Below are 23343 nucleotides of genomic sequence, written 5' to 3'. Positions count from 1 at the left end.
GATCATCTCAGCAGCTCTCCCTCACACACCTTGATACTTCTACTTCACCTTTTCCTGAGCACAAGTGACCTGCCCTTCCAGACGCCTGTTTAGGTCTGACCCTTGTTCCATGAGGTGGAATCAGTATCTCCTCATCTCATCGGGGAGCGCCTACTTACCCGGCCCTGTGTCTGCACTTGCCTCTTCCGTTGCACTGCAAGGAGCTCTCAGGAATAACCCAAGTGGAACCTCCTCTCCTTACTGCCAAAGACACAGAGGTTACAGCCCAGCTACATCAGCCCTTGTACCCATGCAAGATGCTGCACTCTGCATTCAAACATGTCACCCTGTGCCATGATTCCAGGCTTCACAGCCATTCTTGGACACTTTCCTCAGTAAACATCTCTCCTCTCTTCCAGACTGTAGTCAAGACTCAAACACGTTGGCAAGAGCACAATTGGTACTTGGCTCACTAAATCTCAAAATAAGCTCCAAACTAGGATCTCATGGGATACAATCTGCAAGATTTGCCACGTTGTTCTTGTCTCCACTTTTAATACACTCTATAGATAAAAAGGGGGTGCGGGCAAGGAATCTTATTTCCGTGTTTCCGGGCGCTTCCCCACAGGGAGAATTCCCACCGGGCAAACTCCCACCGGGCTCTCACAGGGAGAATTCCTACCGGGAGAACTCCCACCGGGCGAAATCCCACAGGACCGGGCCTCGCAGCGCCCCCCGCGGCCCCGGGTGCGGCGGCTGCTGCGCAGGCGCTGCCGGTCCGGAGAGTTTGGGACGCGCCGGGAAGTTGGGGCTGGGTGTGCCGCCGGCTGCCGTGCCCGCTGTCTTTCCCACTATGTCGGGCTCCTCCAACGTGGCGGCCATGAAGAAGGTGGTGCAGCAGCTGCGCCTGGAGGCCAGCGTCACCCGCGTGAAGGTGAGGAGCGCAGACGGGACGGGACGGGATGGGACGGGACGGGGCGGACGCGCCGCCATTACACCGCCCCGGGGCCGCCCCGCGGTGCTGCTCGAAGGCGGCTGGGCTGCCCGGCGGAGCAGGGGCCGGGCTGGGGTAGGCAGCTCCGACCTGCCCCGCTCCGCCCCGCCGCCCTTCCTTGGCTGCAACCCTCTGCCAGGCTTTATCCCCCGGGCTCCTCTGGGCCTCCCTCGCCTCGCCTCGCCCCGGGGTGGCTGCGCAGCTGCGACCCTTCCCGCTGCCGCCTCCCTGGGGCCCGGCCCGGTCCGCCGCGCCCTCGCTTCCTGCAGCCTTCTCGGGGCCCCCGGGTCCGGCCGAGGGGCTCACACGGGAGTGGGGGAGGGAGGGGAAAACACGGACTTGACCCCCAGTCCCCATTTACTTTCTGGTTCTGGGGAATGCCTTCTTCCATCAGACTCTGGTGAGAGTCGGGGCTGACAACAGGTTGCCTTGGCTGGGCTGGCCCCGGCACGGTAAAATGGAGGCTTTGCTGCAACACACCGAGTGCGCTTGACTTGGGCATTTTCGGGGTGAGACTGGGCCCTGCCAAATTAGAGAAACTCTGGGTAAACCGCAAATAGAAGATAGCAGTGAAGATGATACTTTCTGAGACTTTGATAGTTATTTTTTTGTGAGTTCAGAGCAAAGAAAAGCAAGAGAAAATTTGTTCACTGTTCTGGTTTTAGGTAGGTACAGCCAACCACTATCCCCATACTGCCTCATCGTGAGGGTAGCTTTACAGTTCAGAACGCCAGTTTGTAGAGTTCTAAACTAGACACTATTTTGAAACGACTTATGCTAGAACAAGAATTTTCATATATTTAACAAAGCCAACTCCAAACTGTTGCTCATCTTTCACCCTTCAGGCTTAGAAGCTTGACATGAACATTTTGCCAATTAATTCATATTCTTGTTTTTGTCGTCCTGTCTTTAGGAAAATGTATGTAAGCTGTATTGCAGAATTATTTAGCAGTATTCCTTATGCTTTTTGATGTCATTACATACTCAGTGTTAATTCTAATGCCAGCTTTTATTATTACTAGGTTTCCCAGGCTGCAGCAGACTTGAAGCAATTCTGTGTGCAGAATGCACAACATGATCCCCTATTGACAGGGGTATCATCAAGTACAAACCCATTCAGACCCCAGAAAGTTTGTTCATTTTTGTAATTACGTGAAGTACATTGGTATCTTTCATCGGTAAGTTGTTGAGTTACAATTCATAAACTGTTCTCATTAAAAATAGCTCACTTATTTAAGCGATGCTGCTTGTATTAAAAATATTCAGAAGAGACACCTGACTTTTGCAGCTGGTGTTGGTCTAGATCCCCATTTTGGTCCTTTTCTCCCTTACTCTGGTTGTACCATGCTGGACACATGCTGCCTCTAAGCACTATGAGTGGCATTTGCTGAAGCAAAGTAGCAGTGGGGCCAGCAGCTGCTGAGCTGCTATTTGGAGCAATGTGGTTGTACAGTAGTTCTACTGTATCTTCCTGAGTAAGGGTATTGTTTCCCTTTTCTCACATAGTATTGCTTGCCTGACAGCATGCATGGTGAATCTTAATTGTGGCAGATTTTAGTTCTTAAACTTAGAAAGTGCACTTCCAAAGACAGGCTAATTGTCATCTGCAGGAGCAGCACTGTCACCTCTAGGGCATGTTCTCTCAGCCAAAAGAGAAATGTATGTAGTCCAAGAACTGTATCAAGGTCAGTACTCCGCTCAAATAAGCTACTGCATGTGTAGCACTTTTAACAGGAAGCATCTGAATATTCATTTTAATTTCAAAACTTTTATAGGTTAGCACTACTGTTGTCACTATGAAGACTACTAATCTGGCATTCTTTGAAAATTCTGGCAATTAGATTTGAGTCTAGAATCTGATCTTTTGGCTTAGAGGGCATGTTCTGTAGAGAACAACATGGTTCTTGTACTCTAGCTCCGAAACTCATCTTTCTAGATAGGTGATTAGATTTAGAAAAATGAATTTTAGATCCATACTAGTCTAACCAAGACTGAGAGTCACAGTAATTTGGTATTTTGCCCTCAGTAAAGGCATGATAAGTTTACCATGTCCCTCTTTGTCACTGCCCCTTGACTTTGATCTGTTGGGGGTGAGAGCATATACATTATTTTGAGACACCTGATACTCAGTTAACCATCGTTCACTGCCCTTAGAAACCTCATGGCAGGCCTTAACCTTGAAGAATTTTGGTTTTGTAGCTGACTTACATGACCAAAGAATTGTATATTGCTCGATGACACATGAAGTTCTGCACTGAGCTTTGCCAAGGACTAGCAGTTCCTGGGTGTGGATGGCAGGAAGTACATTTCTTCTGTCCAACACACAGGTGTGCATACAGGGGGCATAAAAGGCTTAATATTTTCTTCCACAGTTACAACTTTTGTCTTCCCCCTTTTTGATTTTGGAACAGAACACTTTTTTCTGCTGATGTTACAGGCAAAATACATTAGAACAGCAGTTATATTACTTACATGGACAATTGTGGTTTTTCACTGTATCTCTCGTAAGCACTTCCTTAAAATATTTAATTTCTCGGTTGTACTTCAAGTGTTTTCACAATGAGCCAAGAGAGCTCAGGTTTCCTCAGTCCACCACCTCTGTGAGGAGGCAGTGCAGTTTGTTAGTTACACAGACTCCCCCTGCTTTTCAAGGCAAAGTTCTGATAGTTCTTCAGGCACCAAGTGACTAAGAACAGCTTTTACTGTCTTTCAGCTTAGGCTTCCAGGAGACACAGAGCTTCAGTTCTTTGATAACAGCTTTGATCATCTTGTACCTTTAGGGATAGCTTCATGATTTTAGTAGTAAATTTTATAAACAGTTCTATAAAACAGCTGTGGACAAGTGTATTTTTTTTTTTAATAGCTGACCATGGCATATCCTGAAGGTACATATTCTTAGAACAGACTTGCTTCATTTAGCACTGATACTTTTCTAATTACATTTTGTTTTTGTTTTTCAGGTCTTTTAGCATCTTTTCCTAGCTGCTGATGTGTGTATGGGCAGAGTGCCTCAAGGAGTGGCCTGTACAAAAGCTTAGCTTTAACGTGCCAAAACTAACTGTACAATTGCTACTGTCATCAAACTTCTTACCATCTACCTCTCCAAATGAAGTGTATGCTAGTTACAATACTTCTGTTTCAAAGGGGAATCAGTTTTATATGCCAAGCAAAAAATAAAAGTGTCTTGACTTACTCTGGTTTTGAAATCAGTGTAACAGTTGATTATCTTCTGAATATGTTGGTATCTCAGCAGGAGAGTGTACATAGGAGTCTGTCTTTAAATTTTCCATGCTACAAGTTTGCTTGTGGTTTATAGTCTTACAGCACAATGAGGCTTTATCAGTACTATAATATGAAGCATAATAGAAAAGCAAAAAATTTTTGGCTGTCACTTTGTACCTTGCCTACACAGCTGTCCCATTTCATAGTCATTAAATAAAGACAATGAGTAACTTAACTGTTATTTATCTCAAAGAGTAATTCTACCCTACTAGATGACTTACACTATAAGCAATCTTACTCTTAAGGTAAATACAAAAAAGCACTTACTACAGCTGCATATGAAAAGTAACTCAAAGAAAACTCAAGTTTTTAGCTGCCAGTAAATGTGCAAACTTACGGTTGAAGAGTCGTTCATACTGCAGGTAATACCAGCTCTGTAGCTACGAGACTGAAGAAGCTTATTTAAGATTTTGATGGGAAACACCCTGCTTAGAGACCTCCAGTTCAACTGAACATTATTTTCAGAGGAGAGAGCTTTATGTATTTCCTGTAAAGTGGCCTTACAAATACTTTCCCATCAGTGTTTTTTGCATACAAGAATATCAACTGCTTTGGGTTTATACCTATTCTAAATAGGACATTAATAGAAGAGATACCTGGAGGAGTCAAGCATATTATTTTTGTAACTTCAGCAACATGCTTTTTATGCAAGGTGTTAATTAAATAAAATACCATATACTTCCTGGATTGCACACAGCTTTCTCAAAGTCCCTAGCTAGGAAAGCATTCTGGAAAACTAAAACCTACTATCAGGGAGCAGCATACTTACAGTAAGGTTTAAATACATAATCTATTACCTGATTAATGGAGGACACCTGGGTTTATCTTCTTAAAAGAAAAAAAGCGCTATATAACTAGAAACACTTTATTTTGAGAATCTTTACAAAAATCTTGTATTGTCTTTGATGTTGCAAAGTGTAATTTAGAGCACAGTAGCAGTCATGGCAAATCTTGAGTGACAGCTACAAGTTGCTCTGACACTGCCATAGTTTTTCTGGCTCAACTGGAAAAGCAGTCACTGTACTTTCCATGTTGGATTTAGCCACAGACATAGGAAGAAAGATGGATTCTACTTGACTTGTTCCTGTAGAAAATTTTGATGTTCAGTTTGTCTTTCTGCAGATAACGTTCAGTATCATTATCATAAGTTAGGAGTGATGAAATAATCCCTAGTTGAAAGCAGCTTTATTTCTGGTCATCAGCAGCTGGCAGGTAGTTGTCCCTTATAAATGAAATTTTCTTCTACTTGTGTCCATTTCTCGGCGCTGAAATTTAAAAGAAAAGTTATTAGCCAGCAAATTCATGCAAAAGAAGAGAAGAAAGGATGATGTTTGCCTTTATTCTAAAAGTTGTGAAATGTAACAACTTGTCTTCCAATGAACTGTGGATCATGTGGGAAGAGAAAAGCAAACGTGACCAACAGAGTGGCCAAGGTGCATTATAAAGTTACTCCAGATTACTTCAGATGCTTCAGAATAAAATAATCCAGTCATGCCCTGTACCAGTAATATTAAAGTTTTCCATCTGGTATAGCTTAGCTACTCACTTCTAAGTTTTGCCAGTCAACTGCATGGTAGAAATAATAGGGAAAGGTGGCTGAAGTAATACTTCAGTTTGACTTCAAAGATGTGCAGAGGTCAGTGTTATTTTCCATTCACTATTAAGAAGTGACATTTATGTAAATAGCCTTAATAATTTTTACATTATGATTCTTGCATTCACCTTGCACAAAAATAGCTCTAGTCAGATTTACTAGGCTTCCAATAAAGGCTTACACCAGGAGAGCATTTTTCACATTTTACTTAGATCTATCTTAAAGAATTTGCATCCTCCAAATAAGAAGTCACAGTATATTGATAATCATCATCCTTGCCATTTTTATTTTTTACTTGTAATATGGCATATGGCTCCTACTTTGTATATTTCTCAAAATACACTTTTAAATCTTTTAGATAAACACTTCTGTATCGAGAACTACATTTATTCAGCTTTTTTAGTCTAAAATTTGTGGTTACATTTCATGTTGGATTTGTTCTCCCTCCCCAGGCAGAAGTATTATCATTACTTAAACATACCTTATGAATCCATTCATATTCTCCAAATTTGGAATCAAAGGTTCCTTTTTGAAGAGACCTCAGCTTTAATGTAAAACGTGGCCCAAGTTCCTGAATTCCCACTTTCTTTTCACTCTTGAAAATGTATCTTGGGGAAGAAAAAAAAGTATTAGGAATCAAGTTACAAGAACATACTCTCTCATTTGTGAGTTTTGTGGAAAATGATACCTGTGGAATCTGAAGAAAATGTAGTCCCTCTGGTTGTGAAACGTGGCCACTTGTCTTCCAATGAACTGAGGGTCGTGGGGGAAGAGAGAAGCAAACATGCGACCAATGGAATGGCCGAGTCGTGTTGTAAAATTATTCAGGATTACTTCAGGTACATGTTCTGTGGGCTCTTTCCCTTTTCGCTGAAATGAAAGTAATAGGCAAAATTGGAAAGAACAGACCAATTACAAAAGGATTTTAATGTATTATCAAATCAGAGTTCGAAACAAAATAGGAGGAAGACAACCAGGGCTAGTTTCCAGTAACAGGGCTGGTAACATGCTCTAGTAATTTTTTCAAACACAATTTAAGTTCAGCTGTATAAATTGAATGAAAAAGCTTTATCAAGTGAAAAATCAGTTTACAATTCCTCTCTCCTGCACTAATTTCTACTGCTGGCAGCACCCATTATAGCTGTCTACCTGTTAATGCAGTCTGCCTCTCACAGGAGACTTCTCTCTATACTAAGACCAACTAAGAGAATCTGGAACTAAGGGTATGAGGGATTCTTCTTGAGCAAGAACAGATGAAGTTTAAAAATTACTTATTCCAAAGGAGGAAAAATAACAAGTGCAAACTAGGGTTTAGTTAAGCAATACTTAGCTACGGAAGAGGTGACAGGGTTGTAAGAAAAACTAGGTTTTATTAAAGATGAGAAACTGCATCTACTGAAAACTTGTATACTGATGACTGTGACATACTTTGCTTGTGTGTACTATACACTGGGTATTCCCTATTGATGTAGGTTATTAGCTGCTGTTCAATGGCATTACTATAAAAAATACTTGGCACACAGTCCAACAAATAACTACAAAAATGGAAATATGCTGCTTCTGAAAGTTAACATACACTGACTAGTCCTTGGACTCCTGTTACCTGATGAAAAAATAAGATCTTAACAAGATCAGCTGAATTGTACAAAAGTGCAGCCAGTCTGGATGGTTCAAATAGACTGAACATATTATTAAACAATGGACTACCATTTTTTTAATTGTTGGAGTCTCACCTTTATTTCTTTCCGCAAACGGACGCTACTCATTCTAAAATGAGCAGTTGGACCCTCAGGCAGGTGACTTAAAACCAGACCATCTGTTCAGCAAGTTAAAAAAGAAAAGCTGGTAAAATTCAACGCGATTTACAGAGGAACTTTTTCTGCAAAATGCAGTATTACATTAGACTATTATATCCATAACACGTGCCTGATTTACAGGATTTAATTATATTTTCAAGCATACATTCATAAACTAGTTAACTACTGTTCTGAAGTACAGAACAGTACTTGTTTGGTTTCAATAGCTCACCACAGTTACCATCTTAACCACTTTTTCACATTTTGATTAGTAATGGTTATCTAGTAATCAAAATTAAATGGCCAGAAAAACTTGTTAATTAATCAAACTGTTGAATTTACTGAAATTCAAAGATTGTCCACGCGTTACAAACAAACAAAAAGACAGACAGAGAGTTGGGTTTATTCAGTCTGTAGAGGAGAAAGCTCCAAGGAGACCTTATTGTAGCCTTACAGTATGTGAAGCAGGCCTACAAGAAAGCTGGTGATGGACTTCTTAGGATGTCAGGCAGTGACAGGACTAGGGGGAATGGATTCAAACTGAAGGAGGGTAAATTTAGATTGATAAGATATTAGGAAGAAGTTCTTCACCAGGAGGGTGGTGAAATACTGGAACAGTTTGCCCAGAGAGGTGGTGGAAGCCCCATCCCTGGAAGTTTTTAAGGCCAAGCTGAATAGGGCTCTGAGCAACCTGACCTAGTGGGAGCTGTCCCTGCCCATGGCAGGGGGGTTGGAACTAGATGATCTTAAAGGTCCCTTCCAACCCTGAAAATTCTATGTTTCTAAAAAAAAAGACACCAATTTCTTCAGTAATTCTAAGCTCCATTAGCCATCAGATACTCGAGTGAGCACAGTGATCTTTAAATCTATAGTTACACTATAAGCTGTACAGTGAAAGGGGAAAAAAAAATAAAAAAATCAAGAATATCATAGATCTTTGATGCACCCTACTAGAATTATTTTCTTTCCCTAACAGGCCCAAAGCCAGAGTATCTATTTTCATAAATACACAAAAGCATACTTGGTATTTTGCGATCTTCGTTAATGACGATTAAGTCCGTGAAGTCCCTGGCAATGCACTGAGGAATAATTCTTTTCAGAGCCAGACCTCTTCGGTAGTAGACATGTGAGTTGGGTATGACAGTAGAGAGTTGTTCACAGAACCTCACTGTTCTCTGCAAAACAGGAGTTAAATTGCAATGTGGTAAATACAGTGCTAAATTCAAATACTAGGGGAACAGAGGGTTGGTTGGTCTAACTGTCCTCCCTGGTTACTCCCAGTATCTCTATAAATATTTGAAAACAAAATATTTTGCAGTAAAGACTACAGCACACAGGAACACACAGGAACATTTATAAAAAAACAAAACCAAAAATGATTTTGTTTTCCTCTCGTAATCATTGAGAAGCAGGAAAATTCCAAAAAGCATAACCTTCAAACTCATTATTTATTAAGGACACTGGTTTACAGAAAATTCATAACATATCAAAATACAACAGTACTAAAACTTCAGTTACTAACATCTGAGTTTCCAGCTAAACTGTGCTTTTTTCCTGTCTTCAAACCCACTTATTTTATGGTTTTCACAAATGTCATTCATCTCACCAGTTAAGTAATGCAGATCATTCACATACAAGAACATATGCATGAAGTTGTTTTTTGTTATGGAGGAAACAAACAGTGCTAGGGAAACCAATCTTACATGCATACACAAGGTTATTGATGCTCACTAAATAAAATAGCAGGGGAAAAAAAAAGTTAAAGCTATTGTTTTCAGCTTTACTTTACCAAACCCTGGTATATTATAACCAGTTGATAGCTCAGAGCTCTCCAGCTACAACATACGTACCCCGCGAGGTCTGTCTGATGTTGTAATAAGAATCTTGGGAACTGTCTGTCTGTTGAAGTATGGTGCAAATTCATCAGTTGCTTCATCAAAAGCAACCTGGAAGAACAGAATTGTTGTTAATCCACCATAAATGAAATAACTGAAGAACAATTGCTTAATCTGATCTAAATTCTGACAAATTTAGTAGGAAGAAAATTTAATTCACAAGCTCTATAGTTATTCATCACAAGGCAGATGGTTTTTACGTTTTTATTCAGTATGACAGACATGGGCAGGTTTTACTGTCACTAACAGTACTGCAAAAAAGTTATCTAATACAGATAGTGAAACAATGACATCATGTCTTAGGGAACCCATCACATAAAAAGTTATTCCATCAACACCTTGCTGGAGTAGGAAATGCTAAGTTTTATCAACCCATTTTCCTTTTTGGAAAAAAATGGTTAACTTGATAGCAGATGCAAAAATTAAGCAGTTACCTCTTCATCATTGGGATCTACAGTTGTTTCATCGTACACTCTCTGATTTTCAATAGTCTTTGGTATGGCTTTTGGGGGTGCCTAAAATAAATCAGTTTATTAAAACATCAATGTAATTATTCAGTATGTTGCAAAAAACACATTTATACTACCATGGAACTATGTTTATTTCTACACAGAACCAGAGTATTTTTTACTCTAAGCCAGCTTTTAAAAAACAAGTTACAACATCACCTTGATTAAAAGTATGCATGGGTGCTGGGACACCAGAAAGCATCACATGGAGGAGAACCATTGTTAGAATGGTGACACCATTTAATTTCTGTCCAAATAAGAAACAGGGCTACAAAACAAAATAAAAAAGATGGAACTTTCTAACCACTTTTCTCTTCCATGGAAGAAAAAAGCTCTGTTTTCAACAGCACCATGTTTTAGCCTTGACACGTATAATTTAATGGCCAGTAGCATATAATGCTTACCCTGTTAATTACACTTTTCTTGTGAGCAGTGAGATAATACAACTGTTGTCAGTTATCATTGAGCTTCTGAAGTAGTTCAGGAACAGAAGCAAACTTTTGTTCTTGGCTAGGCTTGGAAACAGGCCGACAACTGGCCCTTAGCAGGGTTTGGTTTGATCTGATTCTTTAATTTTCACAGAAGTTACTTCTTAAAGTCTAATTCCTAGTAGCAGCAACACAGTGCTGTAGCAGTCAAACGGGACAGAGTCTTCCAGAAGACCCTGCTTTTAGGCCCTTACTGGCTTAAAACTCACCCTGCCCGATTACAGCATCATTTCACACAGCACCAACACCATTTCCACGTTCGACTCCTGGCTACACAGCGCTGCGCCTCTGGAGGCCACCACGGCCCCGAGCACCCAGACCACTGCTCCTCTCCACTGAGGTCTGTGGAGAAGCCGTGTCACCCAGGGGCCCCCAGCAGGACCCCCAGCACAGGGCAGGGCAGCTCTGCCCCGCTGCGGGACGCCCGGGACACCGCACGGGAGGGAGCCCTTACTTTGTCTCCGAGAGCTTCCCGCTCCTTTCTCCGCTTCTTCTTGGCCGCAAGCTTCTCCTAGCGGGACAGGGGGAGATCCGTTAGCCAGGGCCGCCGCACGGCCGGGACGCCCTCCCCGGGGCTTCCTCCCCAGGACACCACCCGGGACGCCCTCCCCGGGACGCCCTCCCCGGGTCTTCCTCCCCAGGACACCCCCCGGGACGCCCTCCCCGGGTCTTCCTCCCCAGGACACCCCCCGGGACGCCCTCCCCGGGTGTCCCTCTCCTCACGGCAGCCACGCCGGGCCCTGCCCCACCTTCCGCTGCTGCTGCTTCCAGCGAAGGAACATGAAGTGCCGCCGCTGCTTGTTCTTGATCTCGGACACGCTGAAGGTCGGCGGGAAGAGAACCCGCTCCGGAGCTGGCGGTGCCCCATTCTCCGCCGCGGAGCTCCCCGCCACGCCGGTCTCCCCCGCCATGCCGGTACCGCCGGGCCGGGCCATCTCACCCCTCACCCTTCACCCCTGACCCCGCCCGCTGCGCCTGCGCCGGGGGACGCGTGACGGAAAGGTGGGATCCCCCTGCGCGTGCGTGGGGAGGGCGGGGCTCGCGCTTGAGACCCGGGGGTTCTGTTGGACCCGGGACCCGGACCTGGGGAGCCGGACCCGCTGTGCCCGCGGTGCCTGAGGCGCTCGCGTGGCCCCGCTGTGTGCTGAGGTACCCGCGGGACGGCTGCGGCAGCTGCTCAGCTTTGGATGAGAGTGTTTAATGCAAATTATTGCTGCAGCGTGACTTGTAATCAGGGTTAGCAATGTCAAAATAGGGAACGTGACACACCGGTGGTTTACAGGAATGATGGCACCGCCCTGACCCGGCAGTGGTTCTGCTCACATCTCACATGCGGACGGACGTGCTCACAGAGCAGGAATGAGCTGAGGTGTAGCAAGCATCTGCTTAAGAAGAAATCATCGAGATTTTTGACGGTTATGTTCCAGGAAATTATCTTCATTCACCTTTCAAATGTAACCTTTAAAAGATAACCTTTTAAAACTGAGGTTGAAATGAGAACTCCGAAATAAAAGAGATTTATGTAAAGCTAGAATTTATGATTTCTGTTCCTGAGCTGATTTTCCCTCTCAGAGGTGTGCAAGTGCTGCTGCCCAGTGAAGGTTTAGATTGTACAGAAATCAAGTACCCAGGGGTTCTGTGGGGCCTGGGCTAAATTAGAGCCATTTGTAAATCTTGAACTGCGAAATTCTGAGCCTCGGTGGGACTGAGTAGTTCCATTTTCCTCAAAAGCTCAGAATATGCTTCAAATTTTATACACAAATACTGTTATGCATTACCAAGTTTCTCATACTGCAGAAGTGAAAAGGAAATCTGTTACCATCAACACATAAAGACAATGTCAACAAACCTGGTAATAACTTGATCTAGATAATGTCTCAAAATTTTGTCTGCCCTATAAATGACTAACTCTGTCACTCAGCTTGCTTCACTGAGGTTATTTCTACTTAACATAGGTGTGAACAAAAGATGGAAGGCAATCCAGTATTCTTCTGCCCTCACTCCCATTTTTTGTGAAAATATTTCAGCTGTCCTTTGTGCCCTATGGATAAGTAGATTCCATGGCAATTCAGGTTTGGGGGATTTAGCTGAGAATTTGTTAACTGAGAACTTCCTGTAACTATCTTATTAGCTAATTCCAATATCAGAGATTCCAACCTGTATTTCTGAAGTTTCATCAGTGCTGTTAGCAGAGCTAATAGGGAATTCTGAGTTATTTGTAGTTCCAGTTTGTGGTGGTGTTTCTGTTGGGATCATTGCAAACTGGTGTGCAGCATAATTGTGTGCTGCTCACTGAGTGCTTACGTGTGGAAAAAACATTATCTTTCTCCCTTCCAGCAAGAGGGAAGACAACCTCCTAATATTATTCAAAGACTTCTTGCAAGGACTCAAAGGACAAAATAATGATACACAATAATACAAGAACTTCCCAGGGCAGGGGTGGGGCAGTAGAAAGACACCAGAAACACTGTGCAGACTTGCTAAAATAAGATCACTAACAAGGTACAATTATCACTTCAGTAGAAGGCCCAAGTAATAAATGCATGCAAAGTATTAAATTTCTTCATAGAGGAGGTGCCAGGGTCTTCTGCTTATTTTGGCTACGAACTCTGTTCTGGGTAAATAAGGATAGTCCTTTTTTTACAACTAAGGTAACATTGCCAGGAAATCATCTTTTGAAGAAGCTTCTTGGTTAAAAAATAACAAAAAACACAACAACAGCAAAACCCTCCAGAAAACACCAGTAGCTTTGATTTGTGTAAAACAACAAGCAAGTTATCCAGTGGAGATTGATGAATGAAGACATTTATTTCATGTCAGCACTAAGGAATTTTTGAGGAAACATTCCAGTAAATTACCACTGACCCAGCTGCAGCAGGGGACACCTTTTTGAGCTATATCATCAGAGCACTGGGATTTTTTGCTGTTCTGTCATGTCAAGTGATTGAAAAATATTTTGTAATTAAGTCAAAAGAAAAAAAATCAACTGGGAAAGGAACTTAAGGTAGAAATTATTTATGGAAGGGTATGAGAAAAGAGGGTAAGGTGCCTCCGAATTCCAGGATTTATTAGAGATGGAACTGTTTTTTTATTAAAAAAAACCAAACAAAACCACAAAACCTGAAAAGCCCAACCAAATAAAAAGTAACAACCAACATCTGTCTATTTTCCTGCTTTGTTTTTCTTAATTTCATTGCCTGAAGGTAGAGAGGACATACTTCTTGTCTTCAAGATTCATTGTACTGAACAAAATGCCCCAGAAGATGCAGGGTTCCAAACCACATAAACCATTATCTATGTCAGAAGAGTACCGTTCTTTTCATGTGGGGAAAAAAAAAAAGTTTTATATGTTTTAAAAATTGATTAATTACTAATTTTAACTTGGATTCATTTTTACATTGCCTTGTTCATGTGGCAACACAATTTCCTCTCAGAATCAGTGAGCCAGAATTCTTTGTGGTTGTTGTTAAAATAGATAACAATCAATTAATTGCTACATTAGGGCTGTGCACTGGGAGTCAGGCTGAGTCAGAGATGCTCATGCACTGGAACAGCACCAGGAAACGTGGAGCAGAAACATGAGCTGGGGCCTTGCAGTGTGGCTGATGGAGCAGACATCCACATCCCTGGTGTGGTGGCCAGGAGGGTTAACTTCAGGGAGCAGGCTGCTGAGCTGAGACAAGTGTACCCTTCTGATTCTTGTGTTCAGCTTGTCCTCCCACTCCCCCGTGGTGCAGTGTGGATAATGAAGTTGTACCCCAAAGGTCTGGGGTTTGTTATCCCTGTAAGCTCCTCAGCCTTGCAGAGCTGTTATCACAGCTTTGATGGGAGCTGAGCCTCAGATGCACCCCTGCTTGCAGCCTCTCCAGGAGGCATTCTCAGGGACTGTTCAACAGCATTGACTTCAGCAAGGTTAGTGATAGCAGCATCACTTAACTGGTAGATCAAGAGTTAAAGTACTCACATTTGATACAGAAGATGGGACTTCCCAGCCTCTGGAGTCTGAGAATAACATCTTACATTTCCATGGAACAATCAAAGAACAAGCCTGCAGGTTTCTCAGAGGTGAGAATGGTTCTTCATTCTTCCAAGTGAAGCTGTTGCTGAATGTAGAATAAGATTTTTTAAAAAAACAAACAAAACAAACAAACAAACAAAAAAACCCCTGGACCAATAACTAATGGCTGTAATGGCTCCGAACTCTCTTCCTGAAAGGTGGGACTGCTACTGATGGATTCCTGGACATGTCTTAATACTCTCTCTGTAGCTTCCTTTAAAAAGTTACACATAAAAGCAAGAACAGGCCATAGAGAATGGACTGTAACTAGATTCAGTCTCTAGGATGGTGCCCTCATCATGGGGCTAAAGAGTGTTTCCATTTGTGCTCCTGGCCTGATGCTCTGTTGGACTTGCACAGTGAAGAAAGGCTGATGTGGTCTCACTAACATGGAATATGCAGAGAGTAGTGGGACATACTCCATGTGGCAGAATAATCTGGGTTTCAGTCCATGTCTCATTAACTGAGAAAAAATTGAACATGGGCCCACCACAAGATGAAAGTCATATGAAAGATGGACATAAAAACCATCTCTTTTTGAGAGAAAGCCTGCACTGTGCTTTGTAGAGAGGCCTGTGATGCTTGTTATGTGTTATCATACCAAGCCATCTGGGATCTCTGCTATAGAAAAGCCTCTTGCTCGTCCAGCCAGGCATAAGCATGAAATAGATGCTAAAGTACTTAGCTCTCTCCAGACTGTTCCCAGACTTGGACATACCCAGAGGTGTTTCTCCAAGGGAGCATTACACAGGGGAGCAAAGTAAAATTACAAGGTGCCTATGCAGGAACTGCGTGGGTAGCTTTCCAGATCATCTGTTTGGGACTTACAGGCTTGCATTCCTCAGTGGATCTTGTTCACAGGCTTTAACTTCAGTATTTTCAGTCACCTAGGGCAATCTATCTAATGGATAAAATGGGGATTATGCTCAGTAAAGTTGGATAGTATTTAACATTTTAGGATGAACACTAAATCTTACTATGTGTGCCCAATACCTGACCTCATCCCATAGCTTAACACAAAAATTAATTATTTTCATATGCTTTTCTAGGTAACTTCAGTATCTGAGCAACATACAAACATTAGGTTGCTAACTGGAAAATAGGTATTATGTCCATTATACATATGGGAAAATTAAGCAACTTTGCTAAAACAAAATTGATCAAATGTATCTGTGAATTTAGAATGCTCAGTGCAAGTCACCCAAGGCTGGATATTTTGGGAAGTTTTTGGAACCTGAGAAAGCAAAACTTAAATATTCTAAGGAAAATAAAGCAAAGGAGAGCATTTTAAAAAGAAGGTTATTTTATGTGGTATTCTTGAAAAAAACTTGGAAATGTATTATTTAAAAATGATGGAATAATTCAATAGTCTGCTGCATATGAGTGTCCAGCTTTAAAGCTCATTAGGATTTGAAAAAAATACTTTACAGCTGCTTTATTAATGGCTGTCAACACAATCTTAGATGTAGTTATAACAACCATTACAATAATTCCTTCCCACAGGACGTATCAAGATGGCACAGCTGCCCATTATCTTAATCTGGGAAGATTAGTCTGATGCATACTAGGTGTTTGGTTTACTACAAGTCTGTCAGCATTTCTGGTTAGTTAGTAGATTAAAACTACTAGATAATATAGTAATTGGATGTAGGCCAGGAAAAAAAAAATTAAAAAATTATGAATTTGCTGAAGCTTCAAGTGCCTTGTGCAGAAAACTGGAATACTTCCTCAGACAGAAATTCTATAAACCAGAAAATTGTCATTCGATACATTTAGACTTTTTGAGTTCACCCAATAGCTACCCATGGCAAAGTGCTGAAGAAGCATCTACTGTTTCCAGCCTGGTATATTGCTGAATTCATTTTGCTGCTTCTGCAGAGCACTGCTCAGTTCTAAAGAATTGCCTTGTAAAAGGGAGGGTAATCAATGGCAACATTTCATCAGCTTTGTGGGTATGTAGAAAAACTTGTGTTTCCTGGGGGGTGTGGTCCTCCTTGTAGGAACTGCTGCTACAATCTTTCTGCTAGTGGCAATCACACATAGCTTGGACTACCTTAATAAAACATTCCTTCACGTAATGAAGAAGAAACAATTTAGTTAATATTAGAGTATGACTCATTTAGAGCCAGATATTTTTCAGCAAATGGTACCTTCTTTTTATTTCTAGACTTCCTGTTATTTTACATTAAGGTGCATTTGTGCTGTAGTGCAAAAATTTCTCAGTAATAAATACAACTTGGTATAGCAAATAATTTCAGATCTTTATCTGCTTGCAGGTTGCCCACAGATACCTAAAATATCTTATTTAAAATGTAATTTGCAGGTGTAACTATAGAGATAAGGTACCTATTTTGTTACACAGTAAAATATCTCAAGTGAAATTGTTCTCCTTGCAGGTCACTCTTGATACATTTCACTGTCTGGCTATAATACTCTTTAGCTCTTGGTAGATACTTTACTTTTTGAATTGGGAAAAGAAAAATCCAAAACAGTCAGGATCATTTTCTACCTGGTATTATTAAGTTAGAAGTGTTTAACACATATTATTTAGTTTACGAATGCCTAAGATACTATTTGCATAAGAATCAGCAATTGTGAAGTGATACATGGTAAGGATTTATTTGACAGTGTTACCAGAGTCTTTGGTAAGATGAGCTAACTTGAACAATGAGCATTTTAAGTGCAGGCTAATATTTCTAGGTAAGAAAAATATAAGACCAGTTATCTAATGGAGGACTGCATTATGAAAAGTAACAACACAGAAGAGCAACTAAAACCAGACAGAAATGCTGTCCTTGTGGGTCAGTGTGGGGAGCACTCTGTAGCAATGGGGGTTTTGTTGGTGGAGCAGTTATGTCTCAGCCTGATACCCAGCCAAAACCAGAGAAAATGGTCAAGCAGAGCTATATGGTTGCTTTGGGATCTAGAAACCATTCTTACAGAAGAGAATTAAAAGCTTAATCTCTCATCAATGAATCGCATAAGAGCTAACTCACCTAGAGCTGTAGTAGTAAAAATCTTCAGTTTAGCAGACAAATCTGTTAAGATATAGCATTTGAAATCTGAGCCAAAAGACATCTTGTGATTAAAAACCAAAATTAAACTAAACCAGAAAAAAATGTTAGACTAACAAAGCCTTGGGAAAAAGTTTAGATAGACAGGCCTGTGAAATATTCCTTGTCACCTGAAATCTTTAAACCAAGAAGGTGAATTTTTTTCCAAAGGAGTGTTCTAGCTCCACCAGAAATTGTGTAGAAGTCACTTGATCTAATTGTCAGCTGCACTGTGCAAAACTCAGGCTGGAGAATCAGTATTTTCTTCTGGCCTGAAAATCTGTGATGTTATGAAACATCAAAATGTAGCAAACCAAACCTAACCAAAACCTCTAAAATGTTTTGTAAGAATTTTACAATACCTGCCATAATATTTGGATAGGATGGGGTTAGAAACTGCAATAAATGTTTTTTTTAATATTTTAACAGAAAATTTTAGCTACATTACAGAAGTAGTTTTTTTCATGATTTGTATTGCTAAATTTTGACAAATAGTCACAAGAATTGCAGTACTTTTAAAAATGTAATGCTATCCAGCACCTATTCCATGATAAGATTCTGTTTCCTTTCTTTATTGGTTTATCAAATCTGTTAAGACTGATATTTCCTGGGTGTCACCTGAGGATAACTTTATGAAAGCTTAGTTGTCTATTTCGTGGTGATCATAAACAACATCAAAAGCAGATGACTAAAGATAATTTTTTAAAAAGTTAGTGCAGGAAGTGATTCCAAAATATTAGTCAGATGGCTGAGATAACTTAAGAGATTTACCAGGAAATTTCCTTCACTTTTATATTATAAACTGTTGGCAGAAGTTCTCTTTTTTGTGAACATGTGAACATGCTTTTGGACACTTAAAAGTGCTAATGACAAAATAACAAAGGTAATGAGCATTATAAGACATTTAGTTGGCAACATATAATAATCCCAGTGTCAGATAAACTCTTTTCCAGTATGCATATGCAGCTCTTATTAATGAACTCAAGCTGTCTCTAATTACTAGTAGCTGAAAACCACTGGCATTTACCTCCCACGAACAGAGCCACACCTTGCCCTCCAGGAAATCCAGAGAGCTTCCCAAGAACTGTGCCTTGCTCTGGTCTCGATTTCAGTCCCTTCTGTAGCATTTCATAGCAGAAGCTTCTCAGACCCAAACCTGCCTGGTGCACAGGGTTTGACTGAATGAAGAAATAAAATTCATTATGAAATCTGGTTTTAAGTTAGACCTTTTATTACAGTGGTTCTTTTGCTGTGTCTACATGATTCAGCAAGTTTGGTGTTCTGCCCAACACAGATGGATGCTGCAAACTATCTGTTCCCTACAGTAGCAGACAGAGGCCAGAATGAAAGTCACTATTTCAGTAAAAGGTACCGTGCAAGACGACAAGGAAGAATTAGCTAAGATGATATTTTCCTTTATCTGTGTTTCCAACTAGATCACATTTTCCTCCTGCTTGGGAAAATACATTATTTCCTGAATTTATGTGGGGTTATTTATGAAAGAGAAGGTATGGCATGGTTATCTGTGGGAGGAAAGAGTTAGGCTAAATGGTTCAAGCCTTACTTTTTCTATTTCACCAGAAGTTTAAATGTATCTGAAAAGAAATTATGACATTCAGTCTGTTACCAGGGTTGTATTCATCAGCTGACAATGCACCTGGTCACAGCCTGTGCAATTGTACTTCGAATGTTATTGTGCAGTACTAGTGCCAATATGGGATTCAGAAGACCTGTCCTGTCCAATTTCCTTCCTCACAAATACTTCCTGGTTACCTCTAGTAAATTGCTTTGTGCCTTATTCTTCTACAAAATCAGTGCTAAACCATTTTTGCTTTATATACATAAATAAGCATAACAGATATTCTAGAAAGAAGAGCGAGTACCAGTAAATCTCAGAGGGAGGCCTCTGCTGGGATGAAGTCATAGAGAAGAGCTGGAGACTAACAGAGCAGAGTTGTTACTTACCTGCCACAGTGGCTAGGACAGGGAATCTAACTCTTCATTGGCCAAGCAAGTAAATATTAAGAAAGAATAGAGAGATTTATACCTCCTCTGTACCTGGTACAGATGCAAGGCAAATTGGAATATTGTATATGTCCTAAATACAAAAGGAGTGATGAAAAATTAGAGGGATTTCAGAGAATAGACAAGGCATGTTTAAGGGATTAGGATACTCTCCTTCTAATGTGGGGCTCAAGGAGTTCCACCTATTTAGCTTATCAAAGAGGAAGTTAATGAGGGTCTTTTATGTACCTTTCTATGTAGTAAATATACATTTAAAATTATGTGGCTTAGCTCTAGCAGCCAAAGATCCACGACCTGCAATCTCAATTTATAGTTACCAATAATTAATCACTGAGATAGTTACCAAGAATGATGGTTTTATTTTAATATGTGTATCAAGATTTGACATTTCCCCCTTCACATGATACAATCTAGTTGAGACAGAAACCAGCTCAGGGGAAGCTCCCCTCCATTATACAGGAAGTCAGAGTAGAAGATCATACAGGTTACTTCAGGATTTCTAATCTGTTAATTAAGTAGCTTATATAAATCCAGTTTAATTGGTTCTATGATTTTTAATAAACAGTATTTTTACTGTTTCATGTTTGACTGCAGCCTCACCTAATCTCAATTACTTCTTACTGTATGTGGGTGGTGGGACTTCATCATCCAGCCAGCACCTCCGCCTTCATCCCTGAGGGTTGCATCATGGCTGCGTTACACAACCTGCAGGGCTGATACTGTTGATCCAATGCAAACCACAGAAATCACTGAGATATCCAGTGATATCCACTGAGATATTCCAGGGGATCCCAGCAGAACTACTCTAGATCCCACACACAAGCCATCTATCAAGACCATGTTCTGCTGTACTTTAAAAAAACACTGCTCAGGTGTCTGTAGTCTCTTTGCAGGTCCCTGTTTATGATTTTTAGCATGTCATTCTAGATTTTTTTTTTTACAACTAATGTATAGTTTTCTAGGCTTTTATCCAGACTGAGGTTGATATTTAAAATTTTATTCTCACTCATTCATTCAGCTGTATTTTGCTTGGTATTCCTCAGCTGTATTTTGCTTGGTATTCCTGGAAACAGACTGACATCATGACAAAGGTAAACAGCATTCCTTGACATGCTTTTTTTTCTCTGGGCACCCCTCCAGCTTTGCATGGAGAACTGCCTGTCCTTAAAACCATGTCATGAGGAAGCATTACATATTTTGGGGGATACAAATGAATTGCTTTCCTTCAGGCTCCATATCTTTCATTCCATTATGCCTGTTGACATAAATTAAATAAGGAAATTTCATTGTTTGAGGTGAGATGTCATCTGATACCCTCACCTGCTGGCTGTACTTCTAGGCATTATCCTGCCGTAGGAAGAGACAGCTCCCTGCAGTTGAAAACTCTTTGAAAAGTGCCATTCCCTTTATGTCTGAATTAATAAATTATTTCCATTTTTCTCACTTAAAAAAATCAAGCTGCAGCAGATAACCCTCTTCACTCTGTTGTCCCACATTTTGGTGCCAATTAATCTCCTGTTATCTTCCTGAACCATCTGGCCTTTCAGTACTACCTGCATTTCCAAGAATTTTTAACAATCACTACCCAAAACTTCAATGCTGATGGATGTTCTGGTACATTCTCATCCCAAGCTTCCACCTACTGTGATTTGAAAAGGACATTACATATACAAGACTTTGTATACTGGGAATACTTTTTGAATACTGGGATCCTTTTCAGTATTAAAGCCTCTGGGACACAGGGCCATAGGAGTATGGAGTAAGAGGAATCTAAATATCTGCACTGGCAAGAGTGATTTGTTTTCAGTCCAAGATTTGTTTTTTAATAAACCCCAAGAACCAAAAAACATAAATTGGATTTATGGGGAAATAAGCTGGGGCATCTAATCCCTGCAACGGAGGGAAGTGGCTGAGCTGCACAGAAAGCAGACTCTGGGCATCTGCAGTGACAGCCTCCTCCTGGGAGTAATCAAAACAGAAAATTAAAAGCAGTAACTGATACAAGATTTTGTCAGCAAAGAAAGAAATAACATGTGGTTGTTTGGTTTTTTGTTTTCTTTAAGAACAAAATCCTGAGTTCTAACTGAGAATATGGCCAAGAAGTGTCTATGTGTGAAATATTTAAAAGGTTTATGCCTTTGAATGTATGAGGTCCAATTTCCAATGCTGTTGAGAATTCACCAATTGGATCATTTTCAGTTGTAATCATGACAGATTACTGTCAGAAAAGCTGACTTTCATTTTTTAAGACAAATCCTGAGAAGATATTGAAAATCAGGGCTCACCCTCAATATTTCTAATCATCCTTTAATAGTTTTTTCATATGGAGCAATACTGGTAACATAATAGCTTTGCTAGAGAGCTTTTGAAAACTGGTCTCTCAAGCTTAGCAAATCTGTGTGAAGAAAGTAATAGTTATCATTCAAACGTGACGCCAGACTAATTATTACTTCAAACACAAGAACATAGCATCAACAGGATTATTTTTTTTCACTCTCTTTGGTAAACTGTAGTAGCCACACCTACATCTTCTTAGAAGAAACCTATTTCTCTTCTCCTGAACACTTTGCACAAATTCTTAATAATTTAAATTAATAAATTATAATTTTGTCCTGAGTTTAGCTCTTCAAGATTTTTACACAGATTGTCTTATTTTCATGCTTCATACATTTAGATTACATCAGACTTACTTCAAATGCTGTTAGCCCTTGAAATTTGCCTTACTTAGGGAAGAGATCATCCATATTGTGTACGTGGTAAGGACCATGAAGTTGCTCAGTTTCACGTTGTCTTTGCCACATTGGTTTAACTAATCTAATCAAATTCGTAGTGTTCAATAGTGTTATGCTGAAGAGTGTCATTTGATCCCACAAGGCACTGGAGAAGAAAAGGACCATGAAATAAAGATTAGTTTCTTAGTGCAATAAAGGTGAAACACAGTATTGCATATATCTGTCTAGTTGACAGTCATTTTAGCTGGATTACCAAGCTAAGCCTACAAACTCAAATAGCATTATTATATGATTTTCAAAGCAGCTACATCACACGCTTCATTCCTCAGTTCTTACACACCAATTGCATACATTCTGATTGCTAAAAATGAGTGCACTGGAAACCAAAGGAATTTAGCTTTGCATAAAATACTGGTTTTTGCTGAAATAACGCTGAAACCATAATTTGTCTGTTCTTCAGCATCGTGACCAGTGGTTTCATTAAAAAAAAAACAAAACACAAAACCCAAAGCAGAACAAAACCCACATAAAATCTCCAAACAAACAATCCAACAAAGAAAAAACAAAAGCAAAGAAAAAAGACAAAAAAGAACCCCCCCAAACAACTGTATATTTTGATATGCAATATAGATCTGAATTGCACAAAGCATAGCTTTTGAACTCTCTATATACTTTTGCAGTAAAGGTATACACTTCCTTAAGAAATTTAAGATGTGGGAAATATGCATGAATTTCTATTTTGTAGTCATATTTGTGGCTTTCTTAAAGGTTGTCCTCAGATCTCTCTGGGACATCAAGGGATGGAAAACATTGCAATAGCAGAGACAGAGATATTGCCATATGGTAAATACACTTCTTCCAAAGGGCCTTGATAGGACCTGCAATGGGCTGGTGGCATCCATACAAAATATAACTTGAAATTACACAGGAGGATTTAGT

General features: G+C 40.4%; 2 protein-coding genes and 1 long non-coding RNA gene across 3 annotated transcripts; 2 read left to right on the top strand and 1 right to left on the bottom strand.

Annotated features, from left to right (window-relative positions):
* Positions 1 to 727: 727 nt before the first annotated feature.
* On the top strand, positions 728 to 4179 carry GNG5 (G protein subunit gamma 5). The gene is made up of 3 exons (XM_071750593.1): positions 728 to 913; positions 1996 to 2151; positions 3934 to 4179. Exons 1-2 carry the CDS (start codon positions 833 to 835, stop codon positions 2119 to 2121), a joined length of 207 nt encoding a protein of 68 aa, XP_071606694.1. The 5' UTR covers positions 728 to 832; the 3' UTR covers positions 2122 to 2151; positions 3934 to 4179.
* A 925-nt stretch (positions 4180 to 5104) lies between these two features.
* On the bottom strand, positions 5105 to 11503 carry RPF1 (ribosome production factor 1 homolog). Its single transcript, XM_071750589.1, has 9 exons — positions 11287 to 11503; positions 10992 to 11048; positions 9975 to 10055; positions 9496 to 9591; positions 8667 to 8820; positions 7583 to 7665; positions 6538 to 6719; positions 6331 to 6457; positions 5105 to 5520 (listed from the first exon to the last, which is right to left on the bottom strand). The coding sequence occupies exons 1-9, from the start codon at positions 11470 to 11472 to the stop codon at positions 5479 to 5481; spliced, it is 1008 nt and encodes a 335-aa protein (XP_071606690.1). The 5' UTR covers positions 11473 to 11503; the 3' UTR covers positions 5105 to 5478.
* A 21-nt stretch (positions 11504 to 11524) lies between these two features.
* On the top strand, positions 11525 to 12071 carry LOC139799109 (uncharacterized). The gene is made up of 2 exons (XR_011727090.1): positions 11525 to 11757; positions 11820 to 12071. It is a non-coding gene; the product is annotated as an uncharacterized lncRNA (long non-coding RNA).
* The last annotated feature ends 11272 nt before the right edge of the window (positions 12072 to 23343 follow it).

Source organism: Heliangelus exortis, chromosome 8 (assembly GCF_036169615.1).
Source record: "Heliangelus exortis chromosome 8, bHelExo1.hap1, whole genome shotgun sequence".
Classification (NCBI taxonomy): Eukaryota; Metazoa; Chordata; class Aves; order Apodiformes; family Trochilidae; genus Heliangelus; species Heliangelus exortis.
Note: the sequence above shows the minus strand (reverse complement) of the source record. Positions and strands in the feature narration are given on the sequence as shown.

Excerpts from the sequence above, each read along its gene's own strand:
- GNG5 (XM_071750593.1), top strand. The coding sequence starts at position 833 with ATGTCGGGCTCCTCCAACGTGGCGGCCATGAAGAAGGTGGTGCAGCAG. Across the intron at positions 914-1,995 it reads CCAGCGTCACCCGCGTGAAG|GTTTCCCAGGCTGCAGCAGA; the intron begins GTGAGGAGCGCA and ends TATTATTACTAG.
- RPF1 (XM_071750589.1), bottom strand. The coding sequence starts at position 11,472 with ATGGCCCGGCCCGGCGGTACCGGCATGGCGGGGGAGACCGGCGTGGCG. Across the intron at positions 8,821-9,495 it reads CATCAGACAGACCTCGCGGG|AGAACAGTGAGGTTCTGTGA; the intron begins GTACGTATGTTG and ends CCTGTTTTGCAG. Across the intron at positions 6,720-7,582 it reads GTTTGCGGAAAGAAATAAAG|CGAAAAGGGAAAGAGCCCAC; the intron begins GTGAGACTCCAA and ends CTTTCATTTCAG.